General features: G+C 38.2%; 1 protein-coding gene across 1 annotated transcript in view; it reads right to left on the reverse strand.

Annotated features, from left to right (window-relative positions):
* LOC128375937 (zeta-sarcoglycan) overlaps positions 1-26,957 on the reverse strand; it is a 160,884-nt gene that overhangs the window by 21,857 nt on the left and 112,070 nt on the right. The window contains exons 4-5 of the mRNA XM_053336363.1: positions 26,153-26,275; positions 23,710-23,782 (exon numbers count right to left, since the gene is read on the reverse strand). Coding sequence (XP_053192338.1) covers positions 23,710-23,782; positions 26,153-26,275 — 196 coding nt within the window. The remainder of the gene's footprint in view (positions 1-23,709; positions 23,783-26,152; positions 26,276-26,957) is intronic.

Raw genomic sequence — 26,957 nt, forward strand, 5'->3', positions numbered from 1 at the left:
GTAGGTGTGGCAGATCACATTTTGACTGACACCCACACCAGCTACTGGGGGCTGCTAATTACAGTAGCGAGGTCTCCATTGTGTGGAGCTAAGCTAAAGTAACTAGCAAATCTGAAAATGTGTAAACAACTGTGTGATTAGCCTGGGGCGCCGCAAAGGGGGGGTAAAGGAGACGGATTCTAGGGGCCCATGATTAAGGGGGGCTCAGAGAGGCCCCTAATGATGATGAAATTACAATACAGAAAAAATAATGACACTAAGTTATTAACTAACATATAATCACAAATGTTTTATTTTCAATGTCCTGGTAATAAATTAGAAGTAGAGAGCTGAGAGTGCCTGAGCAGAACTAGTGCATGTTTAAATGTACAGTGGTTAATTAGCTGCAGTAATAAAGAATGTATAAAAATGAACTAGGTCGAGATACAGAAACACTACCAATAGCACAAACTCCGACAAACAGAAATAAGACAATATGCTAACTGCAGCACGTCAGAATGTCACTGTGTTCTGGATTGGTTTGTGGAAATGATTGCGTAATTTATGTAATCCTTTTCATAATCCATGCATAACCATGCCCAATTCAGACCCAATCAGGAAAATTTACAAAAACTTAGATGACAATATTTCAAATTTGTATTGAAACTACTTTTTAATACTTTTTAGATGGTCGAATGTAAATACATCCATTAATTACATAGTTAGAAGGCTACTGTGGATTTGGATTTCCAGTACCTTTAAGTAAATGTTCATGACCAACACATCAACTTGCTCCTTGTGGTGTTGCCCAAATAAATAAATGAATTTTAGAAAGTGAATGATTTTTGTATGGTTATTGCCTTAATCAGGAGTGGCATATGTAGTGTAACACTTAGGATGGCAACCTGCATAAACTCCAGGATCATATTTTCTAGACTGGTTAACATGTTCACAGCTCACCACTCAATGCTTTTTAAATACGGGCGCACAAAACTTAAATAGTTTAGGTATGAGTATTAGTTTGAGCTTGAGTGATAATAATGCCTCAATGTGACCAAATAAAAACATGCATTTCATTAATGCATGGAGGTTGACTTTATAGATTTTTCCTTGACCTCTGACTGTGGAGAGAAACTGCATTCTTTTTTAAAAAAATACATTGCTTCATTTGCTGTGTTTTTTTAAAAGCAGTATAGGAAGTTGTGCAGAAAAATGTTTAAATCAGTTCTTTTAGCGTGACTTATATTTCCCAGAAGACTTGGCTGACATTCATCCTGCCCTTTTCCTCTTCAGAGCCGCTGAAGGCCACACCACCTTATCGCCACCTTGCCATTTGGGACGCAAACCTTTAACCTTTTCACGCTAAATGCTCTGTCATCTGCCTCAGTGTCAATGCCGCCACCATCCAAACTCATCCGAGAAGCACTTTTTAGATTTTAGATTTCAAAAAGTGGTGCTGAGTGATGCATTGAGACAAGACTGAAGATCGGAAAAGCGACAGCCTTTGACTTTTAGTGAGTTAGATCGAGACAGAATGCAGAAATATTTAATTTCTAAAGCCTGACTTTTGCAGTGATCTTTGACTTTGTGAGGGAGGGTGATGATACAGCGCAGAACCACTGCTGGCCATTTTGGTGCTATAGAACTATAGAACAAGCAAAAAAAACCTAATAATAATTATAAAATAAAAATTAAATGAAATAAACAGAAAAATTATGTCTTTATTATTAATGTTACCATTGTTGTAAATACATAAATGTAAATAAATGCAACTGAAAAAACAATTTTTCATACAACAGAAGAAAAGTCACACACACACACACACACACACACACACACACACACACACACACACACACACACACACACACAAACACATACACACACACACACACTGTTGGTATTTGAAAGTGCAATCTCTTCAATATAATAAACCAAATAAATATATTTTCATTATCAGTGTGATTGTGGGGACAGCACATTTCACCAAGGCCGAGAGTAGTGTAACTTACTGAAGACCATTGATGTGTGTAGTTATTGAATATTTTTGTAGTTTGTCTTTTCAGTGTTGCACTTATAAAACGGTCCCTGTGCACTTGTCCCACAGCCGACTTGGCATAGAGATCAATGTTATTAGTCCAACTCAGAGACAGCTTGTTCAGATGAAAATGAGATTCTCGCTCATTGTCTACTTTATTGCGGTAGGAGAGAGGTGTTGTTTGTGCTTTAATAATGTTTCACTTATGAGTTATTGATGTGGGAAGTTTGAATCTGTGAATATATTTCCAACTTTACTGAGGTGCTGTTTTGTGCCCCCTCTGGCACTTGGTACCCTACGCAGAGCACATGATACGCATGTACCATGTGGCAGCACTGATGTGGTGTGTTTAAATCGCCCCATGAATCCAGCAGGTGTAAAAAAGAAAAAAAAAAGTAAGAAGAAAAAGCCTTGGGGTGTTTTAAAAGGTTATAAAAGTCCCTACTGAGTTACTGAGGTGGGACAGGAGACAGTCAAGGTACATTAGAGGTTTGTCTTTGTGGAGAGAATGTGTGTGTATGTTTGTGTGAGCCAGAAAGAAAAAAATGTAGTTTTTGTGCGTATGCGTGTGTGTGTGCGTATGCGTTTGGTATAAAAGAGGAGGTGATGTCCACTGAAGAGTAAATGTTGTACTTTAGCAACTCTCAGTGCTTAAATTTGAATTTAAACCAGGAAATGTGTGTGTGTTCATTAAAGTGTGTGTATTTAAGTGTGCAGAGAAAGTTAGAATAACTAATCATTTTCAGATGCTATGTTTAACAGATCACACAAACAGTTTGTATATTTCCACCACAGTCTTGATGTTATGTCTAGTACATCTGTTCGCCTTTACAAAATACAATCACAAATCTTGAGATACTCCAAAACAACTTTTGGAGGGTCTTGCTGTCCTCCTCACTGTGAAATGTAGCTGAGGAAATGGCTAATGGCAGAATGCACAAGGAGAAAAAATGTCAAGCAATTTCATGCCTTTGTGCCTTCAATGGGGCACCAAGCTGATAATTTAATCAGTAGTGAAAGACTAGCTTCACTCCCCCGCAACTTCAGCCATTCCATCCATTGTTCATTGACTTGTTTTTTTGCTAGAAAAGAGGCAGAAATCTACATAGAAAAAAAAAAATAAGGAAATGAAAGAGGCGATGAGTAGAGAATAGATAGTTGAAAGAAAAAGTTACAAAAGTTAACAATATTGTGTCCAGTCAAATGGTGAACATCTATCTATAAATGACAGGAACATCTGTCTGTCTTTCTGTTATTCGCATATCTTTCGAACCGTTCATCCGATTGATTTCAAACGTTACAGGTGTCTTGCTACGAGTAAGTGCAGTGCCAAGTTGTTTGGATAAGAAATGTAAAAGATATAGATAAATATATTGGTAAAAGAAGCACACATTTGCTGCTGCCGCTCTAGCCGTTGGCCACTCCCCCTTTCACACAGCACACTGAGCACAGCGCAGGACCAGAGTTAGAGAGGGTATAAGGCAGCGGAGCTTGGCAGCTAAAATGGCAAATACACTTCAGAGCCTCAAAAAAAATGGATGAAACTGAAAACACTTCAAATAGTCCAGGCTACATTGTATTAAAAACACACGCAGACATCCAAACTCTCCCGGAAGTTCCCGGAGTCTCCAGCATATTGATATGGGCTCCTTAACGCCCGCAAATAAGATACAGATCTCCCAAAATCTGGATCAAGCAATCAAGAGTGTGCTGTAGAGAGTGACTGCGTGTGTGTGTGTGTTTATGTGACTATCAATGCAGCGTGTGTCAGATAGCTCTGTGTTGCTGCTTATTAGACCAATCTAGTAGTTCGATTTTCCATATTTATTGTATGTCATTTTGTCAGTATCAGTATTTGCTTTCTACCACACACAAATAAAAATCTAAATGAACTTTTGTTGTGTAATTGTCACACATCAAACTAACAATATAGTAAAAACATACGCAAAAACATATGGTTGATACATGGTGCAACTCCAATTGATCGGCTCATTTGATCACAAATTTGTGACACTGTCTTGATTGTGGAACAATGGCTCATTATGTCATATTATGTTTTTACACTAACATAACTGTAGTAACTCAACGGGAGGCTTCTTACTGAACAATGGGGGTTTATTTTATTCCTGACAAACACATTTGTATGTCGCAGTTACCACATTTATCCACAGTCTTCAGTATAGACTATTCTTCTTTTATCCTTCGTCGGACTCCCCAACAGGTAACAATTCCAGCCAACGCCACCTAGTGGACTGGCAGACATCTACATATTATTTCAATTACACAGTTACAACAATAAGTGTACAGTACTTTAAAGCACACTGAAGTGAGATTGTCTCATTTCTGATTATTATATTTTGATGTCCATGTTCAGCAGTGGATGTAAAAAATTAGGGCGAACAAAGAAAAAGAAAATTGAAACACCTCCATGTAAGTCAGTCTGTGAATTAAAGTACACCTCTGACTCTCACAAAACGTATAACAACTAAAGCACTACTTATTTTTCTTGTGTAACAGTTGCAGTGTAATACCTATATCTTGTTATAATCTTTACAGATTAAAAACCTAACCACCCTCTTCCTCCCTCTTGTCAAGTACTGATGTACTGTATCTCTAGCATGCAAGCTAAACAACTCCTATGCTCGCTTTGAGGCCATTTGCTGCCAGCAACCAAAAGCAGCTGAAACAGAGGTTAATGGATGGGTGGATGGACCTTTTTCACATATCACCCTTTCTGAGCATGACATCAGGAGGGCTTTCAAGCGTGTGAACACCAAGAAAGCAGCTGGGCCAAACGGTATCAGTGGGTGGGTTCTCAAATTATGTGCTGACCAACCAGTGGTGGTATTCACAATGATTTTCAACCTGTCCCAGGCTCAGTCTGTGCTTCAAGAAATCTACCATCAATCCTGTGCTGAAGAAAAGACCAGCTTGCCTGACCTGCTACCGCCCAGTAGCACTCACCTCTGTTTTGATGAAGTGCTTTGAAATGCTGGTCAAATGACCTCTACTCCACACTACCCAGCACTTTGGACCTACTTTCACTGTCCAAGCTGACGAACAGAAGACACCATAGCACAAATCATCGACACCATACTATCTCACCTGGACAAGCAAGGGAACTATGTGAGATTACAGTTAATTGACTACAGTTCAACACCTTCCAGGCTTGTCACAAAGCTACAGGATTTGGGATTGAATACCCCACTGTGCATGTGGAACCTTGATTTCAGTTAAATTTAGTTTATTTATTTATTTCAAATGTTAAAATAACAAAAAAAGTAGGTAAAAAACAAACAAAAAAAAACATTCAATGTCTGAACACATACACCATCACCTGAAGGAAGTAGAGGACCTAAACGCCTGGTGTCAGGACAACAACCTACTCCTGAACATTTGCAAGACTAAAGAACTGACAGTGAACTTTGGGAAGAAGCAGAGACGTTTTTACTTTATGGGGGGCGCTGTTGCCCGAGCCCACTCCCCACCCAATGGTTATAACTTCACCCGACCGGCTAGCTAATGCTAATTAGCCAACTTAACTCAAGATGCTTCTTCAAATTAGACGTGGAGTCTCTCGATGCTGAAAGCAGCTTTGTTGATGGTAAGCAAAGCTTGCACTGCACTTTGATATTGCAACCTTCTTTACCAGGTGTGTAGGTAAAATGTTCTCTGTATTTCCATGGCAAAAAGGCATTTTTGTCCTCCTCCACAATTATCATTTGGTGTTATGTGGAAAGTGCTCTTGCACAGTGATTTGAGGTGTATTTGCTCGTGCATAATGCGACCTGCATCCACACAGTGCAACCTGCGTGGTGCAGTAAAGCAATCAGTAACCTTTTTTAAGAAAGTAACTGTGTATTCTGAATACACCAATTTAAACTGTACTGTAAGTATAATGGAATACAGTTACTCTTATTTTGTATTTTAAATATGTTACATGTAATCCGTTACTCCCCCACCCTGCTGGTCACACCTTCAATAATTTAACATACAGTAGCTTTAATGGTGTGATAACGGATAGGCAGTGGGCTGAAAGCTAGCAAACATACCTTTTAAGGTTTAAGAAGACAGATATGAAGTTATTTGATAGAAATAATATTCAGCTAACTCAAATGTATACTTTTGCACAGGTTCAGTTGCTTGTGTAGCGATCAATCATACCGGCAGACTCAAGGCTCAGCGTGACACTGGAAAGAGACATCATCTTAAGAGGCTGCCACAGGCCCTTGATGTATTAATGACATCTGTAGCGATTGTATTGCTGTTCTTGTTATTTAATATGCCTTGCAAATGGTGCTATCTTGTATTTTTCTAAAGAATGGATGAAACTTTAATGATCCCTGCAGGGAAATTGGGTATTTGCAGCAGCAAAGAGGAGATACAGATAAGAACAGAACAAATACTGAGTATTAAAGATAATTCGATAAGTAATTGCCACAGCAAGACATACCAGCATTAACACAACAGCATGTCCTCGCCAACAGATTTACAGGTTAGAAGCATATCTGCAAGTGTGCAACTTTAGAAGTTCACATTATTGGTTACACAGATGGAAGAACATATGTTGGGAAATGAGATTGTGAATGTCACTCTGCTCCCATAAAAACTGATAAAGTACCCCTGGGAAAGGCACCTAACCCCACTGTTCCACTTTAATGTTCAGAAGCCACTGCCTTGACTGCATTTTGTGCTGATAATATGAAAAAGTCTTGCAGCACAAAGTGTGTATTCTGTCTTATCAGATGTGCTATTCAGTGGATGATGTACTGCAATCTTCTTGAAAATAAAATGAAATATAGGTAAGGAACAAATCAGCACAAACCAGTACTGGATTATGGATACAAGGTATTGTATGTTGAGCTCATATTAGTGTATTTTATGAGTTTTTATTTTTGTGTTTTATATATGTATTCAATATGATTTCTTTTAACCAGGGAGAACAGAAGGACCATGGATAAAATACTTTACAGAGCAGGCTGATTTCAATATACTGGATCATCTGCAGTAAAACCACAATTCATGATTCACCACAGTGCTCTGAAACAGTCACTTTCAGGTCACTTTTCATTAAACCAACATTAACTTATTATTTGCAACTTGAGGGCAACAGCACCAAGTTGTTAACACAATACTGACCTATCATCACCTTTTAAGAAATGGCAAACTTGTTAGCAAATTGTTGTTTCTTTAAACATCCAGCAGTTATGGACCAACATTATTATTCATTTGGAGTTATGTTTCTGTCCTCCTGGTGAATCTAATTCACTCTCTTACAGCTGTTTTGGTTTCTACTAACTCCTGAAGGAAAATATTTGCCATTTAGTGCTGAGCAGAGAGTGTACAGTTAGCTTATAGGACTTTTGCTCTGAAAACAGCTGCCTGCTGAGTGGTGAGCGTGAACCAAAACAGTGAGGTTGCAGCTGGACAGCTAAACAATGATCCAGATTTTGCTATGAAGCTCTGAAAAGCAAAGAGGGGCTAATCATTTACTGTAGGTTTATCACTACAAACGATGTGTCTCATATTACACACATTCTGTCTTCTCCCCAAATAATGTGGGCTGAATATGTTACATAAATAACAGAAAAAACTGTTGCATTTGCAACTATTTGAATTGTTTGTCTCTCCTTGCTTTTTGGCATTTGTGCCACTTGACATTTGGTGACTGTAGAAATGCAATAAAAAAGCTACTGAATAAATCAGTGATCCTTTGGGGCAAGTGAGTACTGGAATATGTTTTTTTAACAGAGCATAAATTATAATTTAAGAAAGTTAAACTTCATATATTTTCAACTTGAAGTGCAGGGATTTATAATAAAATAAAATATAATAACCCTAACCCATTATAATGTTTAACTTTAATTATGGTAGAAACCAGTGACAAGATGCAACATTGTTTTACATTTTGACAAAACCTGATCATTTTGACAAAGCTTGATCGAGTACCAAATATATGTGATGCATCAATGAGCAAATTTATAGAATAAAGAGAAGGATGAGAGGATGATAGGTACGGTAGATAACAGAGTAGTTCATATCCTCCCCCTTGTGGACAGATATTGGAGAGAGGATGCAAAGAGAAAGACTGAGGCATGAGGAACAAAAAGGAGGAAAGCTGAAGATAATGTGTTGATAGTGAGAAAAGAAACCCTAAGCAAAGACAGAGACATCAATAAGATCAACTCTGTGTCTTTCTCTGTTTCTCTGCCTCATTGCCTGCCCTCCTACAGTCATCCTATCAGTTGCTCTCTCATTCCTCCTCACAGTCCCTCGCCTCCTGGCTGGATTCTGGCTGTGTTTTCTTTTTCACCCTCTCTCATTTCAGTCTCTCATCATTCAATACCATGTTTGACTGGAGCGACTTCTCTCCATTAAACACTCTGTAGACTCATTACTACAAAAATGTGACCTTTGACAAGGTCAGCTGAATTCATCTTTAAAAAAAAAGATCAATCAAGTTTTAAAATGTGCCATTTCATGTATTAAATTAGGAATTCGCCTTCTAAACAGCGTTTATGTGTCTAGTTCTATTAGTTCTCTTGATATCAATCGTGCCACCTATTAATTCTGTTAATACAAACGTACTATTGATAATACCAGATCAAGTCAGAAATGCGATCAAATACATTTGATTAAAATTATTTTCATAATTGATTTGCAGGACAATTTAAAAACTCTCCAAACTTTACTCCAAATCGTTCCAGCTGGTCATAGATAACAGTTTCTATATCATGTTCTCACTTATTTATTCGCTTATTTATTTTCATTTAAACCCCTTTTTAAAAATTTGAAATAAATGTGGCATTAGACATTAGACTCTTTCAGGGCTTTTGGTAATCAGTGACCCCAGAGTTAGCAGGTACAAAACTATGTGTCTTAATCATTATTGTATCAGAGTTTATTTCTAATAGCGAGTTTTGTAACATTTTCACATTTCAGATTTACGTGATGTAGGGCTGCCAGTGAGAGGATTTTCAATTGCCACATGACAATAACACAGACAGATGGTGACCTTTTTGATGGTTGTTCTTTGTTGTTGTGTTTTACTGCATATTCTGGACGTTGCTTTTTTCTTTTTCTTTTTTTTTTACTGTCCTGCCTTGAATTTCCACCATAAAGTCAGATTTTTGCATAATACTGTGCAACACAATACGGCTGCTTGTTGCTGTGTTTGGATTAGGAGCATGTGTGTGTATGCATACAGGATGTTTGGATATGAGTGTGTGTGTGTGAGAGAGAGAGAGTTTTGTGTTTTCTAATGTTATTTATCTGCTGTGATTTCAGTGTCTAGCCAGAACAGCCTAGAGCCATTTGTAATAGCCTTTATCCACGGTGGAACATTTGGCTCTGTCGCAAAATCTGATATTAACAGCCGTCTATCATTGTAATACACACACAGAAACACACAACAGCATAGTTCATATACACACACAGACTCATACACACACTTAAATACACACCAGAAACAGATGCGTGGCAATATGGTGAGACTGTTGAATATTTACCGGGTGTTTGTTATTTTCACATATTCCCCCTCAAGATGTATACAATGACACTCAATGATAAACTGCAGTTGATAAACAATAACTAACAGACAGACAACAATCAAAGCATTAAAAAAGACAAATACAGACAGAACAACAATGTCTACAGTTTGCTGAGGCAGGGATCCAAAGCTCATAAAAAAGAGAAAGAAAAAACAAAACTCACATTAATAAGGAGCAATGACTTCTGGGAACAGTTTGGTACATAGGAAAGCTTCAGTGCATCTTACCACTTGAACAATGTGTGGCTTCATCTAGTCTTTTTAAATTGATCTGGTCAGTACAGCTCCTTTGTAGTGTGGTTTCCACTTACTAAATATTATATGTTGTTCATCATAAGATGTAGCAACAGTCCTCTGATCTGCTTTTCCTTTGTGCTTTCTCTGAGATCAAATCAGTTCTCAGAATTCTTCAGACTGAACTCCCAAAAAAAAAAAAACTCCAGATAGTCATGGTCATTAAAGGAAAACATTTAAAGTGAAGATTCACATTTGTTGATCTTATTACGTTATAGATGTCCACATTGAAAGGGGTCAGAGGTCATGGTAATTGATTATATTGTCAATACTGGCCTCCAGGGATCCCCTGTTAAGTGATGGGGGACAAAATTTGGTACAGTTCAGTCACTTTATTATTCCAGATGGGAGACTTGACTTGAAGTCAGGGACACAAGCTAATACAAATAATACAAAAGTACAAAAACAAAACACAAAAACAAAAAATGCTAAATTACATGAAGGGTTATTGAACTGGGAACAAGTTTTTGCTCCTATTGCACATGATCTGGTACTCTAAATCTACAGCCTGCAGGAAGGGTTTCAAACCCAAAGTGAAAGGGCGGTTTGCTCAGTCTAATATAGACCTGGCTTTTGTGGAGAACCTGCTGGTCAAAGATAGCCATCAGGGGGGGTATGTGGAGACCTATTACCAGTCATCTTCACAATATAGCTCAGGTGTTTTTTTCCATGATGTTCAGGTTACGATACTGAGCAGTCATAATAAAGTAAGAACAGATTCAATAAATTACATGTAAAACAAAGCAATCATTTCCATCTAGATTAAAAGTATTTAACTTCCTAAGGAAGTACATGCTGTCGCTTCTTATAGACCACAACAGAAAGGAGATCAAACTTCAGGTTTTTATCATGTTCTGAGATATCTTATGATGTTCTACTAACTCAATGCCAATTCCTTTGATGAAGGTCTTAGATGATGGGTGGGGTGATTTCCTTCTGAAACGACCATATCTTTGACCTTTGTGCATTTATTTGACAAACTCATCTACCACTGGCACATGCTCAGATTCATCTTTATGGAGCAGGCTGATGATAACTGTATCATCAGCGGATTTCAGGATGTGCCTGTCCTCTAGCTGGCTTCTACAGTAATTTGTGTAAATAATGTACAGAAAAGGGGACAGGTACAAGAGCCAGTGGAAGAGGAGTGCTGTTCTGACAGATAGCCATTGACTCTCACCCTCTGAGACCTACAATCCAGCCCAAAAGATTTACATCAAGATTAAAATAAATGAGCCAATTTCTAGTTAAAACATGTGACATAGTATATGGATGGTGTTAAACAGAGATGAGAAATAAAATTCTGGCATAGCTAGCATTTCTATCATAGCCTGCAATGGTAACTGGCTTGTTTTCAATGTTTTGCTACCCTGTCATTTTCCTCATTTCATCCCACACTGCTTTCAAATTGTTGCTGCTTAAATTTCCCTCTAAGTTGTTTTTATATTGTTACTTGGCCCTTGGCAATATCTGCTCTGCCTCTCTTCTGTCTGTCTCATCGCCTTTAAGGAAGGCCCTATGTTTTCTATCTTGCACATTTTTCAGGGATTTTGTAACTCATTCCTTGTTATTAGGATACATTTCAACATGTTCCCTAGGACTGACAGTATCTTCACAAAATGTGATATAGCTGCATAGCATACATTGTTGGTGAGTTCACTGATATCTGACAGACCAATCAGTACAACCAAAGCATCTCTGTTATTCAGAAACAGCATCTTCACACCAAACATTGCCTTCTTTTGTCTTCACCTCCTTCCTCTTAAGCATTGGCTTGTATACAGGGGTGGGATAGATGGGGCTGTGGTCAGAGGGATCAAGGAGGGGCCCAGGAGAAGCTATGTATACACCTTTTATAGAGCCATAACACAAGACAAGTCTTATTTTTCCTTGTTGGACAGGTACTGCTAAAGATTCACTGATTCGTTCAATTAGCAGTTATTAAATCTTTCATTAACAAACACAGAGCGGCAGGGGACAGGGACTGGTGTCTTTGTGTCACTCTGTAGATGGTGTCAACAGCAATTTGGGCAGCCTGACAGGAACTCCGAAGCCACTGATTTTAAGATCCGAGTTGGTGTTTGTAGATGTGAGCAATGTCTCACTGAAATCCATAAAGCAGGCATCACTGTACTCTTGTAGATGGTTTGTGTTTGCCTGCAACTTGTCAGTCTTGTTTCTGAGCAACCGAACATTTGCAAGGATTATAGAGGGGAGCGGAATGCGCCGTAGTTTCTGACATTTTAATCTAAGTTGGACGCCTCCTTATTCCCTTGTCCCCTCTGTGTTAAAATATTGAATGATAAGCGAATCCATATGCATGTCCACATGATTTGAGTCATCCCATTGCATTAAGACCTCCCAAGAATATTGCCCTGCTGTTCGGCATGATTCATTCTGTGTAAATAAAAGCATTCTAAAAGCTTATCTGAAGCTAACATGATGCTTCAGTCATGTAGGTCAGTCAAATCAAATGGCTTTCTTCCAAAGTTACAGCCTTAAATATGAATTTGCCTTTTTGTCTACCTGTTCCTACAATGGAGATCAACAAGGAAACACTATAGTAATCTTTAGCAGAGTTAGAAAAATCAAGTTTGTATCTTCCAAAATTACAATATAGATAGAGAACAAAAATTCCTGCTCTGAGAGGGGGCAAAAAGTTCAATCAGGACATCCTTACCAGCCACATCATTATCACATCAACTTGTCTCCCCAAGAATTAGAGTGCTGATTTCCAAAAGTCAACATCTGGGACAAAGTACATCAATTTGTAGAACATGACAATCTAACAAATGCACAAAAACACACACAGAATTTCAGATACATTATGGATCGTTCCCATAACCATGCTCGCTTGTTATTCAGCTTGCCTTCCCTCACTCCCTTTGTTCTCAATGATTTCGCTGTGTGTCTAATCGATAAGAGACAGCACAGAGCAGGGCAGGGCTGATTGTCCTTGTTGTACCACGGAAAAGGGAGGTGTTAGATACATCCAAAATGCAGGATAGCATTTTTTTTTTTTTTTTAGAGGACTCAAATGTGGTTGGGTTTGTTTGATTGGTGACAATGCCAACGTTTGATGGGGAAGTTGACAATTTATTGGATAAATGATATCCAATAAATGATATCCTTAAAATAAGTGGTATAAAGGTTTTCAATGCACATAAAACATCCCACTTATAGGAGGCAAACAGTACTCCCTGGATTTCTCTAAAGACAGCACTGCTTGTGGTGATCATAGTTGAAAGCATGAAACAAATTAAGAGAAGGAGAGAGACAAAGAGACAACAAAGGATGGAAACAAAGACCAAAGTTTTTTTTTTTCTCCTGCCAAACTTGCAATCGATCCCTGTCAAGTTGACCTTACAGGCATATAAAACAGGCATTGTTCAAAAACCATCATGCAAGCCAACTGCTATTCTTTAAGAGGGACTGTAGTGTGAAGAGAAGCTTTTCCCAAAGGCATAGTTCAAAGAGAATGTGAAATTTTAATGATTTCGAATTACTTTGACACAAGCCTCAACTTTTTAATCAAAAAACAGCTAGGGGCGGGCTTAGTCTCTGAGTTTTTGGAGCTAATTAGGCAGTGTACTTTGCCATCCCATACCATGATCCTCCATCTGGCTGCTCACAAGAGAACCTGGTTAAATCAACTTTGCTCCAAGACTCCTTCAAAATTTGCATGGGAAGTGGGGCTAACTCAGATCATATTGCTGTTTCTAGTAGGCATTTAAGGATTGTAACCTCAATTGAAACGTACATTTAAAGTGTACTTCTCTAATGTGAATGTTCAAGACACACTGCAGATTATTTTTTAGACCCCTTACTTTGGGCCATTTAAATATTTAAGACAATGAGTGTGTCATATGATTACAATCTCATAATTTATTACCCTCCTTACAGTACCAGTATCCACTGTTTTAAGTTTTATCAAAGCAGAAACACTATTAAAATAGTTTTCATAAAAACAAGAAAATTAAGTAATTAAAGATATTTTATAACCCTAACATCACCTTAAGTTGTTTGGAAACTTATTGAGAGTTGAGTGAACTGTAGGATGTGTTGATGAGGCAGGAGAGGAAAATGGAGGCCACAGGGTGAATCATTTCCCCATCCCCTACTTCAAGGACTCGTAAAATTTTACAGTCTGTAATTGGGTTAAATTGGAAGTACCCCTAGGACCCAGGGCCATTAAGTCATATTAGTACTCTTGTCATTTAGGGACCTACTACAGAGAAACATGTACAACTACTTGTGATCCTCCACTGCTGTACAGTCATTAAAGACTAAAAGGTAGAAGGATGAATAAGACAATGTGGGAGAGATGGATGAAACAAAGGCAGAGTTGGAGCACAGTTCCCTCTAAATGATTTAATCTACTCATGGAGGTAGTCTTTCACTTGCTGGGATGGAGAGATAGATGACAGAAAAGAAGCCAGAGTAAGATTCTCTCAATTTTGTTTAAATCAGTGGCTCTCTGTCCCAGAGCTCAGGATCAGAGCCCTGCTGGAGATCATTCATTCTTGCTGTTTAATCAGCTGCTATTTTACACCTGAGATGCCAGGTGATAGTAATTAACAGAAATTAACTGCCCACCAAAAAAAAACAAAACAGCAGCACTCCTGGGGACTAGGCTGAAATCTGCTGGATTAGACAATGAGAAGGACAGAAAAAAAGGATTAAGACAGACCACCACCAAAGCCACTCTCAGGAGCTGACTTTGCCATGGATCTGATTTAATTTGGATGGAGACATGCAGGATGGAGGGATGAATTCAAGGACAGAAAACACGAAAAGGTCCTGATTTTGATCTCCCCATGCAAGGCTTCTTGAGAATGAAGAGACAATAGCTACATGAGAATATAGTAGTAGTAGTGTTGAAGGGAGTGGAGCATATAAATAAGTCTCATTGCTCTGTGTTGAGTGGGTTAGTGCATTGCTCAACAACCCTTTGACTCGACTATGACCAGCTGCTAGATATGTACAATTGGCATACAAATATATCTACAGAGCATCAAGCCATATTTCCAACATATTGTAATGTAACAGACTCATGTATTAATGTACTGTGTAAGTCATATGGAGTTATGTGTGCTCGGGGCACTTCCTTTTTAACAGATACCAGATTTTGAGTGGAAACTGTGTTTGTGTGTGAGAAAGATCATTTTGGATAAACACTTATATTTGTCTCACCACCAGAGGAAGTTACTGTCCCTGCCTGGTTTTTAAACTTTTACTCTACAGTATTGTACTCTTTTTAAATGAAATCCTTTCCTGTGCCGCTGAGTCCGATAGGGCTCAGAGTTCCTCTGCAGTCCTCTTGAACTTCCTTGGATGAAAGGATGGATGCTACATGGGAATAAGATAAGATGTACCATTATTTATAAGAATGATGATGAAATAGAGTGAGGGATAGTGGGAAGGAGCACAAAGCTCAAATCCTTCTCGAATACCCTTGCCCTCCTGTTAGGACTAACCCACCCCAGAGAGCCTTCTCATGACCCCAGGACTTGGATAGGGAAGATGGCACAGAGGGAGGGATAATAGGATGAAAGAGTGGCTAGAAAAAGGTAGATATTGACGGGGCAGCAGCTTGTTTCTCTCTGCTGTGGAGCCAAGCATCAGATAGAGTCAGAGACCAGGAGTAACCCAATGTCCGCTAGCTGTCAGTGTGATGATGTTGCTGCATGAAACTCCTCAAACTTTTTTGGTCAGGTAATTGATTGATTTTTTTCTCTCTGTCAAAGCAGCTCTCTTCCTTGCAGTTGTTTATCTAGTGATGCTGCTCCTATGACGCAAGTAGATACCACAGTTCTGTACTCAACCACTTTATGCTTCCTTTCTCTTTTATCATTGTCAAGGTGACTATTGTTCTATAATCTCATAGACTCCTTTTGTCTATAACGTTTATTTGTTCTGCTCTACTTAATTTCACTATCTGGGTCATCTTCTAGTTTCCAACTCAATACCTGCTGTATTTGTCCAGGAATACAGTCCCTTATTTGATACTTCTTCTTATAGATATCTTTATCTTTTTCCTCACATCATTTCTATGAAGGGTTTTACTTCTCGATTTGAGGTGTCACTGTTTTTCACTAAATGGCATCTTCAGGGATATGTGCTGTTATAATGATGCCAGAAATAAAACGTAAAAAAACGTTTTATACATATTTTTATGAAACCACCTACAGAGCCTTGATCTTCATTAGCAAAACATCAAAAGAGATGTACTGTATGTGTCAGCATTGGCCACACTACTGGATAGACAAGTGATCACTGAAAAATGCAAAGCCAAAACACCATACCATAGGCTACCATAAGCTTCCATTATAATCAATGAAAATGACTACACCAGGCACGAAGGCAGTACATATGCCTATTGGCGTTTAGCTACTTGGCTTAAATTTGCCAGTATCGGTTGGCGGTTCCCTTACATACATGTCCCATACATTTTCTACATACATAGGCTGTAAATGTTAACTTACCCATATCACACAAACACTTCTAAAAGAAGGTTTTCACAGGGTCCAAAAGCTGAAGACACAAGCCCAAACAAGGTCCAACGTCTTGTTTTAACCGTGAAGTTGTGCAAGCCTATGCTGTAGCCTATGTCCGCTGCAGGTGTATTCAACGAAAGAAGCACTTTCACCCCGGGCGCGGTCCATTTACAGTAAGTGCCCAGTGTAGCCAAAGCGGTTAAGCTAACATAAACGTCCTGCACCACAACTAAAACAAACGCCACATTAAATAACGTTACTAAAGCTCTACTACAACTCTAACCTAGATTGAATTGGTCTGATATCCACGCCATATCAAGAGTTGCTAACCACATATAGAAAGCAAATTAGCATCAGGCATGAGCATTACCTTAATTTCATTTAATGAACAACTACTACCAAACTATACTGCACACTTTTTCCTATTAGCTGCCATTACGTTTCAAATCACTTACTTTAAGAGAAAAGAGCTGTCGCATGTGGTCCTGTCTACTTCGTGTCCTGCGGCAGGAGGAATTAGGATCATCTAATTTTATGAGTTCTATTAAGTCATTAGGACATGACTTAGGAGAAAAAAATGTTCAGGATTTAAACAAGAATATTGACTTGGATGTATTTTATGTCTGTTTAATTATTGGGAAAGTAAAACAAATGTTAATAAATGGTTACCCATTTATATTAATTATTGGGAAAGTAAAAAAGTGGTTATACATGGTAAACCATTTATATTAATTAAATTATACTTGATATTTATGTGTCCAATTGAAGAGACCAAAGCATGGGTTTTTACCGTGTATAGCAATACAAGAGGGCTTAGCACCAAGATACAGTAGAACTAAAATAGGCTTTAAATAAAAAGTATGCAGATTACAGCTCCATCAAGCCGTCAGCCATCTGCCTGACTGTCAATTTAGATTTCCAGCCACTCATCTGTCTGTTTTTTTATCCATATTTTTTTATAGGTTGCTTAAAGTTCTCCTCTATTTACCTCAATCTCTGTCTACACCTTTGGCAGCTGGCTGTCAGTGTTTACTGAGTGTTATCAGGACTCATGTCACTCATTTTTCCAAACAGATTATTTGTATTTTTTAAACACATTCTCCTTGTCTCATCTCATCTCTAGCAAATTTCAATGTGACATACTTTTCTCTCCTCTCCACCCCATCTCTGCCTGTCAACTAAGATTGGGGGCAAAAGCTGACGTCCACCCTAACAACAACAATAAGAATAGCAACAAACAAAGATGAATGTTATCATCTCTTTAAAAATAGCCACATCCACATCCACACAAGTGCCATGGGTAAACCAAGGCAAGATATAAGACATGACAAAGTAGATGAAACAAATGAGATGAAATAATGTGGTACACTAGCAGAAACAAAAATGGAGAAGAAAAAAAAACACACCAATCAATCAATCAATCAATCAATCAATCAATCAATCAATCAATATCATGGGTGGCTTATAAGGAAACGTCTATTTTCTGAATTAAGGAGACTACATATTGAAGGAAGTCTGTTATTGGAGGATCACATTTTATTCAACATACACACACACATGCAGTCATGGAAACACTCAGCAATCAAAAGCTACACACTACCGTTAAAGATAAGAGGCAAACAGTTTCAAGGTCTATTTATGGTGTGATTGTCCTTGATTTGGTCAAAATGCACCAAATGTAGAAAGATGATTTTGGTCTTGTTTGATGTCACTTAGGGCTGAGTGATGTTTTGATTAAGACTGTATTCAGACCAACAATAGCACTGCATGAAACATAGCAGGTTCCTTGTTCATTGTAATTAGACTAATGTGTTGGCCCAGTGGGAGATGTACAATTGTTGCAGAGTATATGTTTCTGATAAGCTTTTAGGACTAAAGTTTGTGTTTCTTCCTGATGCCAGAAGCTCTTTACATTGTTTTGCTGAAGGTCTAAATGCAAAGTCTGTTACTCATGATGTGTGACAGCCATTGTTGGATATAAAGTGAGTTTTTGTGCAATTGCTCTGCTATTTAATACATTATCAGTGTCTGCTATTATGTTATTCTGAACCAATACACTGTGCTTAAAGCAACAGAAAGTGGAACTAAACAGCTCATATAAATAAGGGAAGGTTATGCTTTTGAGGCCCAAAATGGACATATATCCAAAATGCTAAGTCATAATATTTCTGTCTACTGTGGATGTTGATCCACAAAACCACAGTGGGATAGATGCTGGATGCAAAAAACACCTCTTTTTGGTTGAAATGTCACAAATAAAAGTAAAGGGATCTCTGATTCAGTGAGTACACTTTGTATCGTAGCTTTCATCTACATCTCATGGTCTTACTCAACCAATGTAGTATGCTGGGTTGTAGACATTCCTCAGTGGCTATCACATAACCAAAGTTCAGGATATTGATGTGATAACAGGTGGTTGAATGTATACAATAAACATACAATATGCATACAGAATGTACTACATACAACTAAATGGATTGAACCAGAGGAGATTGGGTCTGTTTAATCTGACAATTGATCTTGCCACTATGGTTTTTATGTCATTTCTGTCTATTGTATGTCTGTTATTGGTGAGCCAAAGACAATTTTCCACCATTGTAGACATTACAGTCCACACAGTCCAATTCTATACTGTAGGTCTTTTTAGTCAATAAGCATTCCTTGTCAAAACATACACACTGCCAAAACAGTGATGTTTGAAATAAAGCAAAGCATAGGTGATATAGATATAATCTTCACAGCATATGTAATTTTATATCACAGTCCAGTTGTGGTAAATGGGCTGTGGGCATAGGAGATGCTAATGCTTGCACAGCTTGGTTCTCTGATACGATCCAGGCGTTCAGGAGGTTTTTAGCAGGAGCTGCATTATCTGCAGAGGTCTCCTCCTCTCCAAAACATACATGGTGTTTAACCCGGGTAAAAACCACTAAATACATTAGTTTCACATTTAAAATCAGTGTTTCTTTTATGCTGTTCAGCAGGCAGAGGGCCTCCAGGAGGGGCTGTTAGCTGAACTGCTGCTAATGTTTGTTCAGCTTGTTTCTCTGATAACTTAAGACCCAAATGTCTAATGACTAAAATCATACTTACTTAAAAACAAACAAGATCTAAAAAACAATTATTGTAAAAATTTGGCTTAAAATTGATTAAAATCTTTTTGACTGGCAACCACAACACCAACTATACTATATTACAATGTACACCGTTTTGCAGAGCCGGTATGACCATTGACAAGCAACCAAATGAAACAGACCGTTACCTTGATTAAACATACAGATTCCTTTGGGTTGGAAAATTGTTGTAAACATTTTGGATAATGTAAGTACACAACTGAACAAAATATGTATCATAGGTAGGGCTACAACTAACGACTATTTTGATAGTCAACTAGTCATCGATTATTGATACGATTAATCGAGTGATCGGATCAGTGGTTCTAGCTATTAAGGCGCCCGGATGAATTCCCCTTCACTGAGAGGATGCAGCATTGTTGAGGTGAGAGTTATTTTCTTCACCTCAGAGTTGGGTTAAGTGTGTATTGTTCAGGTGTTTTTGTTTGTCATCGATTTTTGTCGACGACGTAGACTAATCGTTGCACCCCTAATCATAGGTCTATTTGCTATAGAGAATGGTCATGCAGAAAAGTTACATACTATACATTTAATGAATTAAAGTTAGACAAAATAACAAACTGGTGATGCCTGTTTTTGCCGATTCAGTCATACCCAAACCTAATTGACACTGAGGATAGTTGCCATGATAGACATCTGCCTCAAATTTCTAGTTCACAAAATGCCTACGTCCACTAAATATTATATTGCCATCCTTACCTGAGGCTGCATTCTGACTGTTTTGGGTTTTGTTGTTAAATTGCTGTCTAAGCTACATGTTTGTGCTGATAATGAAAAAGGTTTGTTATCACAGTGACACACTGGGGATGCTGCTGCTATCAGTAAATTCTACCAACGACAACCCTTAAACATTAAACAACACCCACATCACAGCCAATACTACAGCTACTTCCTCCATTTTCAGTCTGTTTGTTGTTGTTGTTGACAGCCTACATATTGTCTACCACTGCTTTTTTCCATGTTATTTAGTCACTCACTGTCATGAATGCCTCTCTAAGATGTTGAACTGCGCTGCTTTACAAGTTGCTAGGCACAGCACGTTTTCCAAAGCGACCGCTTTCTGTCTGCCTCCCAGCTGCTCCCCATACACTCTAAAGTGGAAAAAGCAGTTTTGGAAAGAAAAAGCAGAATAGTGTGTGCACGGCTTACAGTGGCGATCACACCAGAAGCTTTGAAAACACAAGGCGTAGCATTCCTGGAGTGTTCTCAGGAACGCAGGCTGCTGAGCATTTTGTTGCTACTAGCATAACCGAGTTCTAGCACTGTGTGTTTTACATTCATGTTTCTTTAGCTTCAGTCACATCTACTTCCATGACAAGAAGCATTTCAACAACCGATACTGATGGAAATCTTCACTGCTGACAACTCTGGTCACTGTGACTGGCATGCTATAAGCCTGCTTGCAGTTTCTTCTACTTGGTTCAGTCGCAAAGGGGGAAAAATAAATAATACAAATGCAAAATGTTTCTGTTTTGTTTCTGTTAGATTTGTTGCAGTGGGGGTTTACTTTTTATGAGATAGAAACGCAGGACTGGAGATGTTAGTCTTTAACTTGTGAAATGTTCCCCACTTTCAACTTGACATGAAGTGTGTGTTTTCCCAAATATAACTTGATGTTAAGTGTGTCATCCAATCTTTAATTTATTATTTTCAGTCTGTTGCATTTTTCATTCTGTCCCCTGCATATAACAAAGCTCAATTCCTTACAAATGGTTTACAATGCAGCAATTACTGTGCAGCATTAAAATATCAAAACTTCATTCTTTAGTAGAGGTTCTTTAGCCAAAACTGCTTTTATTAACACTGACTACAGTATACAAGATGCAGATTGACCTATACAGTATCTGTTCTTGACCTGTACTTTAACATGTAAAGTGTGTACCATATATATCTTTCTTTGATTCCATCTTTTCCTTTCCCCCTCTCTTACTGTTAAACTGTAAGATAGACCATTAGCTTTAAATGGACTACAATCCGCTCATTACATGTCCCATTTACCTTCACTGCATAACGCTCTACTTTTCATAATGAGACTGAAAAAGGGGGAATGGGGGTGGGGGCAAAATGTAGGAACGTACATTTGGGACAGAATGAGAACGAGGACTAGAAATATATGTGTGTGTCAATAAGAGAAATATGAAGTGGAAAGATGAGGATAAGGAGAAAGGAGAAAGCAAAATAATGTTACAAAAGAAACAGATCTCTGGTGAATAGTGCCTGTAAATTAAGAAAAGGAAAGACAACCTTTATTTATTTTTGCGTCAAATGTGAAATATCTACTGTATAAAAAAAGTCACCATTGTAATGACTATGCTTAGTCTTTCCGTTGTTTCTTTCTCTTCCATTTAACATCTAATGACTGATGACAAAGAAGGGGATGAATTTGAAGCATATAATCACCTTTATATCAGTTATATTTTTATATGGTTTTCAATAACCCTGGAGTACATGATGCAGTTTAGAGGTCAGTGCAATGTGTATAAGTATGTGTGTGTGTGTGTGTGTGTGTGTGTGTGTGTGTGTGTGTGTGTGTGTGTGTGAGACTGAATGTATGCAATATATTTTTCTATCACCATGTATCCATGCTATTAGGTGGTGACTGTTTTGTTTTTGATGGTGATGATGATGATAAATTCAATCAAGGCAAAACTGATGCATTAAATGCTTTTTTAATGACAATAATGTGTTACATTCCACTCCACAGAGGTGTTAATGACCTAAAATCTGTTAGAACTGATGAAAAATTAGATGGCACAGGTGTAAAGATTGGCTGTATTGAATTTATAACACCAGTCACTGAAATGCTTCCTTTTCTCTTCCTTCACCTCAGGACTTCACCACAGGTTTCATCACCTTGCTTATCTGCGCTGACCTGTCCACTGACCCAATGTTCTCGCGCCTTCTTCCCCCTGTTTTTTTCCTCCATCCCACCTACTCACATGCCGCTGTCTATCACTTCTCTGTTTCCTTGAACTAATCTACCTCCTTCTAGTTCATCCACTCTTCAAAATACCTCCCCCTGTCATCTCCTTTGATCCCTCAGCATACATGGGGTCCTATTTGCTCTACTACTTATTTTGTGTTGCTTTCAATCATTCTTTTGTCTCTTTCTGTCTGTAAATCTCATACCTCTGTGTCAAGTAATTTCTGTTTTGCTCTGAAACAGAAACACTAAGCAATACTTCAAAATGTATTGCTTAGAATTTAACTGAAACATATAGGGTACCCTTTAGTCTTAAGTTTCATACTTTTGTTGGACTATTAGAGGAGTACCTCAGACTCTTCACTGAGCCAGCTACATGCAAACATGGGAAACAAGCTTTAAGGTAAACTGATATCACAAATGAAATCCCTTTTTCTACTCCTTTCCCTTGTACATAGTGTTACACACATCTTGATTTCTTCCACACTTTATCACTTCTTCAACTTCCTCTGTCTCTCTGTCTTGCTTGTGTTTTCCTTCCTGGCCAAATACCACTTCAGATAAATCCTATCTGACACAACCCACATGAGGCAGATATATTAGTAATTAAGGAACTTCATATGCCCCTGAAAGACACCCAAAACACACAGTAGAGGGGACAAGCAGAAGATACACGAATATAAACACAATAAAGTGATGTAATGCAGCAACAGAGGAACCAGCAGTCGGAGCTGTTGTTATTGTAAGCAACATCAGGTCACACTGAGCTGAGGTAGCCTCCTTCATTCATCACACACATTTATTGTTCAGCTTGATGAGGAGCTGATTGTAGTCACAATAACTCCCCATCACAAGCATCTCTGTAAATATAAACTGTTAACAAATATGTAAATTCTATTGAAATTGCAGCTAATAATAATAAACTCTATTCCACGAATAAAACGGGATAAACTGAGCTTGCATGTTTATGCCCTGCACTGCATGTGTTCAAGTGAATGTATCAATGGAAGACTCTCCTCGCCAGCACACCTCTCTCTGCAGTGAGCTGAGTACAAATAATGAGCTTATTGTAGGACAGGACTGACTAGTTAACTAACTCAGCAGCTAATGCTTTTACATAACAACACATTTTTTCTTGTTTGTGGTTTTATATGTGAGCAATTATTCATGAGAACATGCACTTACATATTCTACCACAACTAAAATATTAACAATAAGGGGATTGAACTGAAGTGCCAGACCACAACCACAGACACAGACATATATATGAACACAGGATGATTCAGAATACATACTTTAGGTCCTGGAAGGGTTCTGCCCTCACATGTGATGTTTCTACAGAATGGCTGAACACCACACCTTCATTCCCTGTGGAGAGGGAAAGAGTGGATAAAAGGGAGGGAAGAAAACAATCATCTTTAGTGTGAAACAGCACAATATTGCATCATCTCTTTCTTTTCAGACCTGTGGCAGACACTATAAATGCATGCAGTGCCCATATCAGCCATGTGTCCTATGAATTATGCTCAAATACAACTTGAAGTACAAAGATATTTCTACTTACGACATAGTGCCAACAAAGTCAGAATGTGCAGGTTAGGGAGGTGGTGATTCTAGAATTTCACTTTGAAACTTTTTTAACTTTCAATCTTTTCATAACCTTAATAAAGTGGTTTATATGACCTTAGCCCGTTTACCTGATTCTGTAAATAAATGGGAAGGTTTATAGAAAAGCATACAATATAAAGCAGCATTTAACCCCCCATGTCCAGCAGGCACCTCTGCTTTAGTCTGCAGCCCTGACCAGATGCTTGGGGGAAGCACTGGTCACTGCTCTTGCTGAGACTGTACAAAGCATGCTGGGAGCCTGACACGGCTAAAAGTCAGATGTTGCACAAGGCTGCTTTGCCAGTTGGTAGGCAAAAACATAAGAAAGCTATAGTCTGAGTAGTTGTTCGAAACGTTAACAGCATATCCAAAGTTTAATTCAAGGAGGTCCCCAGGGGAAGAAGAGGACCACATCTCCAATAAGGTGCAGCTGAACTTCAAAAGGCCCTAAACTGGGAGGGTACTGTAATTTTTTGGTTGAAGCACATTTAATTCTAAAGGTGTATTCCAAGCCCCATTGAATGCTGCACAAGTGTTTTATTATTTTTATTATCTAAACAATGGTAGAAATGGCAGTTAGAGGTGGATCTTTTCTCTCTCTGACCGTGTTACTTTTGGTATAAGTGCTGTAGTTACACTTTATGGAGAAACTGTGCACTCTGTTGGATGCCAAATGTCCTGGCACACAACTACCCATCAAATGATTTCAAAGCACAGCTAATGTATTGGAACCAACATACTTCACATAGGGGTTTGTTTATATATTCAAGCATGGAAATTAAGCATAAGCCCACTGATATTACACCTCACTTGCTGCAATGTCACATTTTTGTCATTGACTCCTGAACCCTTAACCTAACCCTAAAGAAACGTGTAGAAAGTTACATAATTCAGTTTAAATTTAAAACACTATCCATCTACAGATCTAAAAAATAAATAACTGCTCACTCTCTTTTCTCACACCTCAATCAAACAGTAAATGACAGCAACAATCACCTCTAGACTTCCACCCCTTTATCTCTCCTTCCATCCTCTGCCCGCCCATTCCTTCAGAGTGCCTCTAATAGACAAATCTCCCCTCTCAGTATGTGTGTACATGTTCGCACAGTTTGTATGGTTCACCTTGAATTATGAATGTGTGTGTTTGTGTAAAGGTCTTGGAAAACGGAACCATAGACATATTCAGACCTGAAAGCAGACATATGTACACATGCCCACATACTGTGCACACAAAACTGGTTAAGCTCCACCAGCCTCCACCTGATATTCTCTCTCTCATTAAATAATAAGATGAGTAAATTAGAGAGAGCTATTTTACCACAATAAAGACAAAGAGCAGAAGTGAGACATTTTACCTCTCACTTCTCACTTTCTTTTTTTTCAGTTTCTTTTTTTCATTTCACTTAAATTGCTTTCTCTTTTCTCCTCTGCAATTACTCTTTGCTAAGAGTTCTAACCCATCTGTCTCTTTCCCCCTTTTCTTTTGTGTTCTTCTGTATTTCTTGCCTGCCCTTTTCTTCTCTTTTTTTCAATTCAGTAAAAATTGGTTCACTTACTGACCTAAGTCTTGTTTGGCTGCACTCATCAAGAGCACTTTGTGTAACGGCTTAACATGTGTATGTACTGTAAGCTGTGTGTGTCTTAAGTTACCTTGTTACTCAACACAAATGAATCTGAGCCCACTGTCTGTCCAACATATAATCAGTCTGGCATAAATGATGAAAACATCAGTTTCTCATGAATGCTGAGAATGAACCTGGGAGCATGTCAAAACTGATCTCTACAGTCATCTTTATATATAACTTTATATGCATGTTTTATGATACATTAATGATGTCACCATGATTCACTGCAATGGAAATATGAGTAATATTGCCCTTTTAATTACAATTAAATGAGCAACAAGTTATGTTGTAGTCATTATGATGTATGTTATATATCTGGATGCATGAATAAACCATGATTCACTCTGCCTTACAGAACTCGTAACAAATTAATATGTACAATATGTATTTACATTATGGGGCTTTGAAGAAATACCTCAAATTAAAGATACCCAATATTGAAAAAGAAACATACTAAAAAATATACAATTACAACATGTTTTGTACTCTTAGTGTGTAAATCCACCTGTGACTCTGAGTTTCTCAGTGCCGATGCTGATCTCCTCTTCGTCTGCAGAGAACAGAACTCTCTCTCCATCTGCACTCCTCACCTCAAACCTCTGACACTGGGCCTCCACCATCTCTGAACCTAAGAAAGAAAGAGACACAGGGGCATGAGGTTAACATTTAGAGCAGAGGAGAATCCACTGTACATGAAATGAGCCATCTGGAAGATGTTTTTATCTTAAGTTCCTTACAGAACCATTAGTGCATGAAGGTTTAGCTTGAACAGCCACTGAGGGATTTGAACCCTGAACCCGAGCATCTCTAAGTTTGTTCTATGTGTCTTGCTGTGACACCAATGCAATATCAGTAGTGATATTATGAATTGTTAGCTAGGGCAAAACACCTTAACATTACAACCTGGCAAGTGGCTAAATCTGATATATTGCAATATGTAATTAGTAGTAAAATCATAGAAATTCACCTGTGGTGTTAAGTCCCACTAGCTCTGGGTAATCCACAAATCACACTATAAACAACTTTTTTAGGAATACTTACTACTAAAGAAACAGTCAGTGTTTGTGAATCATCCAGAGTAAACGGGGGACTGTTTCTGTTCAAAGTTTTAAATTATATTCTTAAATGTTTGAAAGGCCACAAATGAACTTATCTGTATTGAAGAGGCAGCATGCATTTCACATGAAAAATCTAAAAAATTCAGCACAAAAATTGAAACTATCTGGATGGATAGATTCAAATAAAGGTAATACATTACTGTATGAACTTTTGTAATGTGGGTGAAGAGGCCCTTAAAAACTGCTTTCATG

Source organism: Scomber japonicus, chromosome 2 (assembly GCF_027409825.1).
Source record: "Scomber japonicus isolate fScoJap1 chromosome 2, fScoJap1.pri, whole genome shotgun sequence".
Lineage (NCBI taxonomy): Eukaryota > Metazoa > Chordata > Actinopteri > Scombriformes > Scombridae > Scomber > Scomber japonicus.